The 12,727-nt window shown below is 38.8% G+C and overlaps 1 protein-coding gene across 1 annotated transcript in view; it reads right to left on the bottom strand.

Moving 5' to 3' along the window:
- ATXN10 (ataxin 10) overlaps positions 1-12,727 on the bottom strand; it is a 96,664-nt gene that overhangs the window by 70,310 nt on the left and 13,627 nt on the right. Inside the window, exon 4 of the mRNA XM_005527014.2 lies at positions 200-296. Coding sequence (XP_005527071.1) covers positions 200-296 — 97 coding nt within the window. The remainder of the gene's footprint in view (positions 1-199; positions 297-12,727) is intronic.

Genomic DNA, 12,727 nt, shown 5'->3' with positions numbered 1-12,727 from the left:
TTTAGAAAAAGCAGGTTTTTAAAGGTTCTGACTCCTGCGGTTGACTAACAAAAAACATCTACAGGATATGGTCTCAACCAGCCCATTCTCACCAAAGTTATTTTTCAGAGTTTCTCACAAAGGCACAACTCTCATGTACAAGAGCTTTAAATACAACCACAGAAATGACACTAGGAAGAAACCCCGCATCCATGCTTACAAGAAGAGATCTGGGAAAGCACACTTCCAGATGCTATTCTGGGAATCTCCATTTCCTGCAGCAATGTTTCCAAGAAATTGGAGACTACAACGAAGAGCTGAAAGAAATCCAGAAAATATATTAACAAGAATTCAAAGCAACATTAATAAATTTCACAAGAATGACATACTTCAATATTCTAGATACACACTGCAGAATCCATCTACAGGAAGCTTTAGGTGCAGTATTTCACTGCTACTGTACATAAATATTTGGATTTTCTTTTCTAACACAAATAATTTTACAAAATATTTTAGAATTGCACCCAAGACTTGTCTGAGTATTACACACAGGCTACTAGTGACTACAAGAACTAACTGACAGGTCCATGCTCCTCACATTATATTCTGGTTAACTGGACAAATGATTATAGTCTATTATTATATGCTCAATACCTTGTATCCCAGAATTTCTATCCCAGAAAATGAAAGCCAGCTCTCCAAATAGCTCTGCCTCCATTTTTGACACTGAACTTAACATGGTCAATTTCTACTCTTACTCTAAAGGATTTATTTTAGCCTCCTCTCAATACAGATTTAAAACATTTCACCACACAAGTTAATATCCTAGACCAGCCACCAAAAGGTGTAAATTCAAAAAAAAAAAATTGCATGTTTTCAATAGCATGAACTCAAAGACTTCATGAAATTAAAACACTTTTTTGTCCTTATCAACAGCTCTCAATAGCCTGGTCCTTATTAATAAGTTGTCAAAGAAACTTGAAATTAAATGTTCAAATGCAGTTTAACAGACAGTACAAACAACAGCCTAATACATATGGAGGTGGCTAATATTGCCAGGTTCTGCAAATCTAAAATTAGGTCTCTTAGAAAGGTGCTGTGCTGCTGTGCCAGCTGGCAGCCAGATTTCCTACACAGGTCTGGGCATATGTCCTCTTGAGAACAAGAAAGCGAGTCTAAGAAGTAGTCACTTTGGCTCAGAAAAAAGTAACATTTTAAAATACATATAAATATATATATATATATTTAAGCCCAAAATATGTATGTATTCTCTATAATGCATCTTGAATTATAGTCTCCTCTAGTTCTTAAGACCTCTGTTCTCTCCCCCTGCACATCTGCACTGGTTTAATTATTTTCTGCTCATCATTGTGCTTCCGCTTCTCCCACTCATCTGGTTCCCACCCTGCTGACTAAGGAGTTTCTGAAGGACAGCAAGCATGGGCATGCCAGCAGACATTACATGGAAATACTTCCTTGCTAGAAAAAAATAACGAGGCAGTAAATCCTAGAAACAGGGTATTACCTCCCTTCGTGAATTTCTTACCTATACAGCAATGAGAAAGGTCTCCCAAAGAAACATTAGGCTGGTTGACTATATTCCAATCTTTTCCTGAAATTTGCTTGGCTTTTTTCAGCTATCAATTACACCTTGGTTATTCGAGATTAGTCTGTCAAAAAAATTCTACAGACCAAGGAAAAAAGTTCAAGATCTTGTAAAGCTACCATTCTTACTGTAACAAAGATTAAATGCCATGAACACATTTACAGTACAGTAATAAATAGCTAGAAATTCTCCATCAATCACACAGTGGACTCTCAATATTTGTGAAGCCAACCAACACTGCACTTGTCCAGTAGTGATGTACTGAACGAAGAAGGAAGATACAGAAAAAGGTGACAATTCTGTGGATGCATCCATGGCAAAAAACAGTTTCACCACTAAGTGCTTGCTCTTAACCAGTAAGAGTTAAGATTTTTCTTTTAATTAGAGAACACAAATCAATACATGGGCAAGTGGATATTCCGTAAGACAAAACCTATCTCCTCTACCCACCTAAGCAGAGAAAGAGGATGCCTTGTTAATACAACATATAAGTAATCTCACATGATGAATCTCAGCAATTCGCAAGATGTGATTCTACAAATGGAAATTAGCACCCAGGCAGCTGAGCAAAGCCCAGAGTTCAGGTCACACACCATGTCCAGAAGTCACAGACAGAAAAACACAGATGAAGAGGCAAAAACAGCATGAAAAGTCACCCCACCACACCTAGAGTATCTTATCACAACATGTTCTCTGAAACACATCTCAGCAATATCTGTAGGGTTGTATTTAAAAAAACAAAACATCTCCCCTGGAACTCCACTGGTCTTGGAATACATAAATGTCTCATGCAGTGCTTCTCTCCAAATATAACTCCACATAAAATGTACTAGCCTGGCACCAAGCTACCAAGGGATAGTGAATTTTGATACAAGCATTACAAATTTATACAATGGTATTTAAGCTTTAAAAAAGAAACTCCCAAAAAATCCAACTAGAGCCATTAATTCACAGCAAGGTATGTGTGTGTTAAAAGATGTAAACACTACAAAAATAAAAGGGAAGTATTGCACTTCAAACTATGGAAATCTTTTATTAGCATTCAATTTCCGTGTTTTTCTTTTCTAGTTTTACCTCTATTAGACTTGACTGGTGCAATATATGATTGATATGCTGGGATATCTGTATAATACAAATACTGCTTTTCTCCTCTGTAAGAATTTCTTCATCATAAAATCACAAAACCCTTAAGCTTGGAAAAGACCTGTAAGACTATAAAGTCCAACCGTCAACCCAGTACCATCATGTTTACCACTAAAGCATGTGCTCAATTACCACATCCACACCTCTGTGAATATTTCTAGGATGGTAACTCTACTGCCTCCCTTGGCAGCCCATTCCAATGCCTACCCACCCTTTCCATGAAGAAATATTCCCTGATATCTAATGTAAACCTCCCCTGGCAAAATTTGAGGCAATTTCCTTCCACGGCCTTTCCATGTCTTTCCACCAAAAGCAAGAAAATGCAGCTGATGATGAAGACAGACTTCCTTTCTGCCATCCAATCAATAAGCCATGTGCTTCCTGAAAAGGGGGTGGGGTAAAGGAAAACAAAAAAAGAAGGAGGAAAAAAAAAGACAAGACAGTTTCACTTATACCCTTTTTACAAAGCTGAAAACAATTGTCTTAAACAATTCTGTAGCTATCAGCATGGGCAAATTTAACTTTGAAAAAAGGTTATTCTGTGTGTGGTCAAGTGGAGTATTTTTAACCTGATGGTCAAGCACCATGAAATTGCCTGTACTAAGATGTAACTTCTGAAACACAAATCAGCCCTGGAGCTGAAGAGATCTCTCCTCACAATAAATCCCGTAAAAGCTGGTGTTCTTTAACAAAGACACAGATTACATCTTGATTTCACAACCAGTCTGCAACGACTTAAGGAGATTTTCTAGGTTCTATACAACAGAGCAAAGGGTACAAGCAGAAACACTGACTCTTTACCTAATGAATTCTGGTACCTAAACATTTATCTATATGTAAACTGAACATTTAGTCGTTTAAAGCCACCCATAACAAAGGTGAGGGAGATGAAACTTGATGGCCCTGTATCAGGATGGTTTAAATGAACTCCAGAAGTTCAGTACCTTCATGATCAAAGCTCTCTTTCTTCCTTTCAGTCCTTTATTATCACAGAACTATTGAGCCAGACTCTAGTGCGTGCTTTTCATTTAATTATTATATTGACATTGTCTCATTAAACAATTACATTATCTGGTCTAAAAGACTACAGTGGCTCATCTGGTCCCATTTCCCTGCTCCAGCAGGGCCATCCCAGAGCACACAGCACAGGACTGTGTCCAGATGGTTCTGGAGTATCTCCAGTGAGGAGACTCTCCACCCTCTCTGGACAATCTGTTCAGTGCTCAGTCACTGCCCAGGGAAGAAGTTCTGCCTCATGTCCAGGTGGAACCTCCTGGGTATCAGTCCCTGCCCATTCCTCTGGTGCCATTGCTGGGCCCCACAGAGCAGAGCCTGATCCCTGCTCTGAGCCCTCCCTGCTCACAGGGACACACAGGGCTGACGGCCCCTCTCAGCTGGGGCTCCTCTCGAAGCTGGACAGTCCCAGCTCCCTCAGCCTTTCATTTTGAGATGCTTCAGTCCAGACAAAGATGTCATTTCACACAGTGCCATTTGCAGAATCAGATTGTGTATGAGATGAAAATTAAAATCTCTGAAGTTCTGAGGACAAAGACTTTAAGCATTAGGATTTTAAAATTCAATACCATGTTTCCTTCTGTTCCACATGGTTACAACAGGAGCCCCCAAATGTGCTCAGCAATCATTTCAAACAACTTTGACAGCAACTGTAGAGGCTTAAAACAGTCCTAAGAGATCTCCATTCTCTTGATTTGGGTCAGACAACACAGTGATAGTTGCGAGTACTATCACTGTTATTGAGATTGTGAGAGAGTTGTGTGTTCTTTACCTTTATTGGAGTTATAAAACAAACACAGATATAAAATAGATCCAACCAAAGCACATACAAAATTGTACAGCATTGCTTGTCAGACTGGAAATATAAGGCTTACAAACTTGCATCCCTCTTAATGCTCTAACCAGTAACATGCAGGAAAAACAGAGCTGCAGTGCCTCCTCTGCACTGGGGCAGACACAAAGCCTAATAAGTCCTGGGACCACACCCCAGGCTTCTGAGAGCCTGCACATTTTTAGAGTCACCTGTGAGCTTTGCAAATCTAAAATTTGGGCTGTGAGCTGTCACACAAAGCAGCTCTTGCTGTTTGTAAACAATGGCAGAATGCTTTATGATAGACTGTGTGTCCCGGAAATATAAAACCTCCAACTCAGCATAAGGTGTAGTTCTCTATTACTATAAAATGTGAGTTTCCACCACTATCATCCGGTCATTGACTTGTTCCCTTGCGGCTGCAAGTTAAAGCAACTTCCAGTCATAAAGAGTTATTTGCCTCTTCACCACCATGAATCATACCACAAATACTGATCAAAATGTATTTTCCTTGGAAAACAGTCTGTCTAGACTACTGAAATTGAATGTACAATACATATATGGGCTCTGTCATTTAATGTTACATTAAAATAGTACCTAGTATTTTATTGCTGTAAATAAAATTACTGTCTAACTACCTTTTATATTTCCACCTTGGTCTTACTGCACTTGCTGCAGTGCAGACTAGTAACCCATTTTTACCATCTGTGGAATACCAAGAATGTTTTGTTTAGTACATTTCTGCTCCTTCTCCCCTCCATCTCCTCCACCTTCAAAACAAAGTTGCACTCTTACTTCTTTTTCTTTCCCTTCAGAAGTGCCAGCTCTAATTTTAACAGAACATTATGTGCATTGATTGGACAGGCCTTGTGTTCTTGGAAGACAAGTGTCTAGGAAAAATATCAATACTTTGTTCTGACTTAAAGGAGAATTTGACTTAAAGGCAAGTAAAATTCTTGCCACACTATTAAAAATGTGGAGTTACAAATAAATTAGAAGGGATCTGGAAGAAACCATCAGACCACACATCAAATTAGCCTCTAATGCAAATTAAATTCCAATGAGGTCTCATAAAAAGAGATGAAAAAAAACAACTTACTTGTGCATTTACTAAGAAAAGAGTCAGTTATACAGACCTCTGGAGATCAGGTTCAAACTGACTCTGATTCATACAGCACTAATAAGGTTTGCTAAATACACTACTAGAACCATTTTCTTTATCTCCTGTTATTGTAATTGCATCATTTCATTTTTAGAAAGTAAACATAAATATGCTAATTTCCTTAACAAACTATCTATTAAAATCTAAAGGCATATGAAATGGGAATCCTGTTACATCCTAGAAGTAGCGAAAACACATGCCTGAGATTACTGCCCTATATGAAGTAAAACACTTAAGTGCTTGCAGACCTGGGGGACTGCCTTTATTAACTTCCTGCAAACATTAGGATGTAAAATCATGTTCTTGAATCAGCCCAAAAGCTGAGCCTAAATCTAATACAATGTCTCTTTAAAGGTCCTGCAGCAGCGAAATCAGCAAGTTTGAAGTACTGGGGAGTCTCAAAATGGGCTTAAACCATGCCAGGAAACAAAGTGGGTGGCCACCCACTATGTACTATTAGTGGTGTCTGCCTGTGAGACACACTCCTCCTAAAAGGTACCTTCTACAGGTCTGAAAAAAAAAAAAGAAAAAATTATTAACATGTAAAGTACTAACCAAGGTTATGAACAAATTTCTCCAAATATATACTGTGTATGTTGTTTCGTTTAACCCAAAATTTCCACTGAAGTGCTTATATTTGCCCTCAAAAAGCTGAATGATCTTTTTCCGTAAGTCTGTGAAAAGAATATCAGACTTCCCCCCACTTACTTGTACCATTTATATTCTGTATCTGGCTAACAAATGGACCACAGTCCTTTTGGAATACAGAATAACAAGCAAACTTACACTTGGTATTTTTACTTGCATATCCACATTAACGTACAGCAACAGTTTTAGCATCAACCTTTTTTGGGCATTATCATTTCATTTAATACCTATAAAGGCAGCTTACCTTTTCTCATTGCCATGTAATGGTCCCTTCTGTACCACATATGGTATATGCCCAGAGATTGGAGAAAGGGAAAGAACTTGATGTATCTCACAAACTTACTTTGATGTCTCTACACATCACGTAACTTGGCAATATTCCCTAAAATTCTCAACAAAAAGCAAGAGACACCTTTCTCTCCAAGCTCAAAGCTGCTAGCAAAAAAAGGGTGCTGCAGAATGGGAAATAAAAGCCTTGTAGCTTTGTGTCTGGAAAACCATGGTAAGACAACTTCCTCTTTTCCACCACAATGGTACTCCTGTAACTGGAGAGTATGGCAGTTGTGCCATGGCAATGACAATCAAATGGTTGAGAGAATGACATGTGTAACTCCTACATAATTATAACCACTTGGATTTTTATCCCAACAGGCAAGAGATGCCTCCTGTTGTTCCCTCTGCCCAGATCTTCCTCTAGCTTCTTTCCATCCCCCTTCCATCTTCACTTTCCCTGGAGGAAAAAATATAGCCTGCTTCAGGCCTCTGTGGGAGACTCTTTAGAAGGGATATTTCCCCTTAGCATATGTGAAAAAAGTTAAGCTGCTTCTCCCTGCATTAAATTTAAGATGCTCTGCCTTTAGGAAGCTCTGCAATTAAAAGGTTTGTTTTCCCCATTTTTCCCACCTTTATCATGAGATCCTAATGTCCCTGCTGCAAAAAACATGGCAACCACTTTAAATCTAGGGATGCTTCTGCAAGGTTTGATTCACATATATTTGTGTAGAACAGAAACCTGCCTCATTATGAATTATTTGCTGACATTATTTGCTGGGGTAGGTTAGGGGACACTAAAGAGCCAGGAAGGAAGGAAAGGACTTACAGAACACACTATTTAGAGATCCACAGAAATATAAGCATTACCGTTCATTTCAAGCCTTAACCAAAGTAACCAGAAACCATTCTAATTAAATAGACATCAGCAAACTCCTATTTCCTTTGTGCTCCAAGTGGATATCAGTCCACATTATAAAACCACTATGCATGTGGCATAAATCAGCAACATCTTGGCAGGCTATACTAGAAAGCCTCCAAATTGCAGAAGCAGGAAAAAAACAAACCAGCTCTACACACTGTCTAAAAGCTGCACCAGCAACGAGACCAGGGGAGTCCACAGGGCAGCCCACTGACCTACTGTTTGTTCTGACTTAGGGATATTTTCTCAGGTTACTCTCCCTCCTAAAAGGAGCAAAATTATTTAAACTGACTCTGAGACAGTCACTGCTTCTGTCTCCCAGTACAGCAATCAAAACATCTTTCCCTGAGTACCATGAGAAGGACAGTTTTGACCATCAGTACAAGTGTCAAACTGCTGGAAAGCACCAGATTTTTAATCACGATTTCTAAGTCTGCTTCTAATGCCATCCATGTCATCAGTCACCTGACAGGTGAACCTCATTAGGCAGGATTTGGTCTGTAGATCAAATTGTGCCTCAAGGTGCTGCAATAAAACACTTTTATACTCACATATACACAGTCAATAAAAAAATTTAGTTCAACACAACTTAGAGAGAGACTATTTACAAGGGCCTGTACAAGACAAGAGGGAATGGCTTCCCACTGCCAGAAGGCAGGGCTGGATGGGATATTAGAGAGAAACTCTTCCCTGTGAAGGTGGTGAGGCCCCGGCACAAGCTGACCAGAGAAGCTGCGGCTGCCTCAGCCCTGGAAGCATCCAAGGCCAGGTTGGATGAGGCTTGGTGCAATCTGATGTAGTGGAACCATGGCAGGGGGTGTGGACAAGATGATTTTTAATGTCCCTTACAACTCAGGCCATTCTGTGATTCTAAATTAGAGAATTTGTTACTACTGAGTCTACTGCAGAAGCAGCAAGACTCAAGGAGAGAATTAAGCCCACAGTAGGAAAAAAACCAACCCACTGCCATGAATCACTGCATTTAAACATTAGCACATTTAAACCAGAGTTGGGAAAAGGTTTTAAAATGAGAGGAGAGTCTTACGTGGGACTAGTAAGGGATAAACACAGCAAACTGGAGCTTACTATATTTGGACACAAGAGCCTACAACTACAGTTGCCTGTAATAATGAAGCGCCAAGCCCTGCTGGAAGTTGGAGGCCCCACTCCCTCCTCTTTTTGCCATTAAGATAAGAAAGTGCTGCATTTAAGTAGAGTCTCTGGTCTTACAGTAGATCCCACAATGCCCTTCTTCAGTGGATCTAAACTCTCTCTCAAACCCCACTCCACTCCAAATGCTAAAAATGAAAAAAGAAATTAAGGCATGCATCAAGTTCCCATATTAATACCAGAAGTCAGAGACAACATTACAAAGACATGTCAGGTTGAAAACACTGGTATCACTGGCATTTACTCAAAATCTCAGTTCCTGCTGTATCACACAAATGTACACGAATACCTCAGACCTGCAGGGCACAGGGAGCTGTTCCTGTATGCACTGTGCAAGATCCTAAGCGTGGGAACTCACAGTGAACGGGGCAAGAGTGAACCACAGCAGGCAGGGCCAGTACTACATGCACAGGAGCTAAAGAGAATTCTGTATTTGCTAACTCAGGACAACGCATCAGTTTGAGTGCTCTTGGTCCAGGTTTGGCTCTTTTTCTTTTGCACACAGCTGGAAGTGGTGTAAAGGTTGGTTCCCTATTCTGGAGTTTCTGCAAAAAGGCCAAATCACAAAGCCTTGGAACAATGACATGAACCAAGATCCATGCAAATCAGTCTTTCCACAGCCTTCAATGAATTTTGGACCAAACTAAGAGAACCAAGAGAATGCTCTTGCCTGTAGGAGGTTGCTTGAGGTTGACATGATTTGAGAACATGACGTTGTACAGCTGAAATCCTTGCTGTAGGTGTTCTGAAGACAGTTCATGAGCAATCTGTGGCAATATTCACCAAAACACAGTAGAGACAGAACAGTTGTACAGTTAAAACTGCAGTATAGAGCAGGACTGGAACATCTGTGCATCTGGTAACTTCCCAGTGCCCAGCAGCAAGTTCTGCCTACTCCTTTAACCAGCCAAGGGACAACTGCCTATTGCTAGAAAACCTCACAACTTGTAATCATATATGTTTCTGGGAGATGTTCACACTCACTTTTAAGATGGACTCAGACTCATTTAAAAAAAAACACACAAAAAAAAAAGCTAAACATGAAGGAAGAAGAACAACAAAAAATCCAAACAAACAAAAAAACAAACAAAAAAAACCCCAAACTAAAACAAAAAAAACCCCAACTCAAATGGTACAAAAGAACAAACCAATTACTTAAAACTTTCCTGTTTGGTAAAGTAGTAAAATCCTCTGAGCTATAGTAATTAGGGGATAGCAAAACTCAAAAAAACAGAGGATTTTCTTAAGCTATGGAAACATGAAACCAAAATCCCAATACAAGTGCAACTAGCAGTTTACTCCTACCAGATAGCATATCAACTGATTCTTAGGGCACACGCTCTGCAAATGCTAGAGATCATGAAAATCCCAATATTATTTTTACAGATTGGAAAAACACAAAGGCCAAAAACAACACCAATAACTCAAATAAAAAACTCATGCTTATGTTTACATAAAAGTTTGATGAGTATAATATATTCATCACACTCCCACAATTATTCCCCAAAAATACTATAAATATTATTTTGACAATGTAATTATAGTTTTTACTTTAACAGTGGCAGCAAAGTATTGGCACCAGTCCCCCATACAAAAATCCTAACAGACAAAGCAAAGATCACACATTGAAACTGGCAACTCTTAAGGTCAGGGCTGTCCTTTATTCCTATGTCTAAACAAAGTCTGTTTAAGTTAGCAGCTGGTTTATTTAAGCTGTAATACATACATAGTTTTAATTGTGCTAGCTGTAAGCAAAAGGAAACCCCAAATACAAAAATAAATGGGAGTGCAGATTTTTAAGTTCTCTTTTCTTCCATGCAACTGAATCATGTTCTTTCATGCTGCTTTTTGGGAATTAATCCCATGGACTGTAGGTCCACTCAGGAGCTGCTTTCTCCCTCTTCCTCTCCCTCAAAAGAAAAGCTAATGTGAAACAAAATTGAGAAGCGTCACCTATCAACAGCTCATGATGACTGTATGAGAGTAAAATTATTCAGGTTTTATAACCACTCACTCATTCCATGTAAATCAGCAAGTAACATAACTGGTACAAAAAAACCTGCAGCACAATAATTTACTGAATTTGGTCACGAACACCCCCAAGATCTCCAACAAAACAGTATGTCTTCTCCTTCATAGATAAATATTTGGGGCACTGACATGGGAAGAGAGTAAAGATTAACTATCCTTCCTTAATCCAGTTGGTTTAAATTTCACAGCCATTGTCTATGAGAATCTCCAGGACACAATTTAGAAATTACACTTTCTCCAACTCCCTATAAACAAGCCTGTGTAAAGACACTTGTTCAGGCAGTTACAGACCTCTGTTTATAGACAATAAAACTTGGCAATGGTTTCCCAAATGCATTGGGTGAGCTCTGCTATGATGTCTGTCTAGCAAAAAGTTACTACACCTGCGTTCCATCACACTTTCCAAGCATGTTTTAAAGTATTTATTTTTTATATAGAAAACATCAGCAGTAATTTTTAAATTAAAACAGTCAGTGCAACATGATTAAAGAACTACAAAAAAAAGTGAAAACAAAATGCATTTTTTAAAAGAATAAAACAGAAGAATGAAAAATACTGGACAAGAGATAAGAAGGAAACACAAAATATGAGAGTGACTCCTGTCAATACTGGCATTCATAAAAGAACATTTAGGTTCCATAACTGACCACTCTGTTTCTCTTTCCTGCTGATTTAAAATAATTTTCCGAATGACCAGGCATTTCAAATAATTTCAAGAACAGGTGAAAACCAGTTAGACTGTGATGCTAGTACATATGCCTCTAACACTCAGATTTTCAAACTAAGCCTGCAATGCCCAATTTTTCTACCCACTGGCTCTGCAAAGGTACCACTCCAATGTATTCCCAGAAGCCCACATATATACTTTTAGCTCATTTTCCTACTGCCAAAATAGTCTTTTTAAAGGGGACTATAGACTTCTAGGGTAAAAAAATAAAGAGATAAATAAATATTGACAAGAAACAGTAAACAATTAAGGATACAGGGACGCCCATTTAAGAAGGAATACAGGAAAACTAACTCAGTGTGCTTTGGCAGGTTTGAAAGCATTTCCTTCCCCTGCTCCTCTGTACTTTCAGAATTAGCCAGCCTTGATTTTCCACTGTAATTCCAAACTGCCAATCCTTGAGTGCAGAAATGGAAAAGGTCAGAGCAAAGAAACACCTGGTTTTTTTCACTGAGTGGAAGACAGAACTGAAAGTTTTGTCTCCCCTGCACCCTCTTGAAAAAGTAGAAATCATTTCACTGGTATTTACCCATTTTTGTTTTCAGGAATACCTTTGCAAGCATAACAATTTAACCCCGTTTTACTCGTTCTTCTTCAGTAAAACAAAAACATTTGATTAAATATCTCCTTTTCTGTAAACCTTTGAAAAGTACTTTGAATTAACAACTTTTTAAAACTGAGAAGATACCCAATGTAGCTGCAAATTTATTTCCTTGTACCATTTATTTTCAGGTATCTCACCTAACAAAATGTCAACGTGATCTTCTAGTACTACATGAGCACCTACAGCTTATAGTCAGTGGTTTTTGAAACCCAGCATGTCTTCACCTTCAAAAGCTTACAAAGAAATCAAGTATCCTTCTTTGCTCAGCCTTGTGATGTTCTCCTGTAGACCTCAAGAGAAGCTCTTGTCTTCTTACATCATGAAAGATGAAATGCTTCCATCCCATTTAACTTTTGCATGAAACAATCTCTGGAAGCTATAGATAGACCTAGGTCCCTTTTCATTTCTGAAGCATGCGCACACCCCTATGCTTTTTAAAATTTATTTTTAGTATCTATGAAGGAGTGATACTTTTATTCATACAGAGTTCTGAATTCAAAGGTTACTCATTGCTATCTCTTCTGCAGAGTGCTTCACTTCCACACTGAAGGACTTAAAACCACTTCCCATGGCACTTTCTTCTCAGACCATGAACAACTGTTAAAGCACCAATGGGTCAAGAGCAACTGGGTTTTCATTA

Source organism: Pseudopodoces humilis, chromosome 5 (assembly GCF_049639895.1).
Source record: "Pseudopodoces humilis isolate 2021_Gansu_Grassland_sample_001 chromosome 5, ASM4963989v1, whole genome shotgun sequence".
Lineage (NCBI taxonomy): Eukaryota > Metazoa > Chordata > Aves > Passeriformes > Paridae > Pseudopodoces > Pseudopodoces humilis.
The sequence above is the reverse complement of the archived record's forward strand: the minus strand, read 5'-3'. Positions and strand labels throughout refer to the sequence as shown.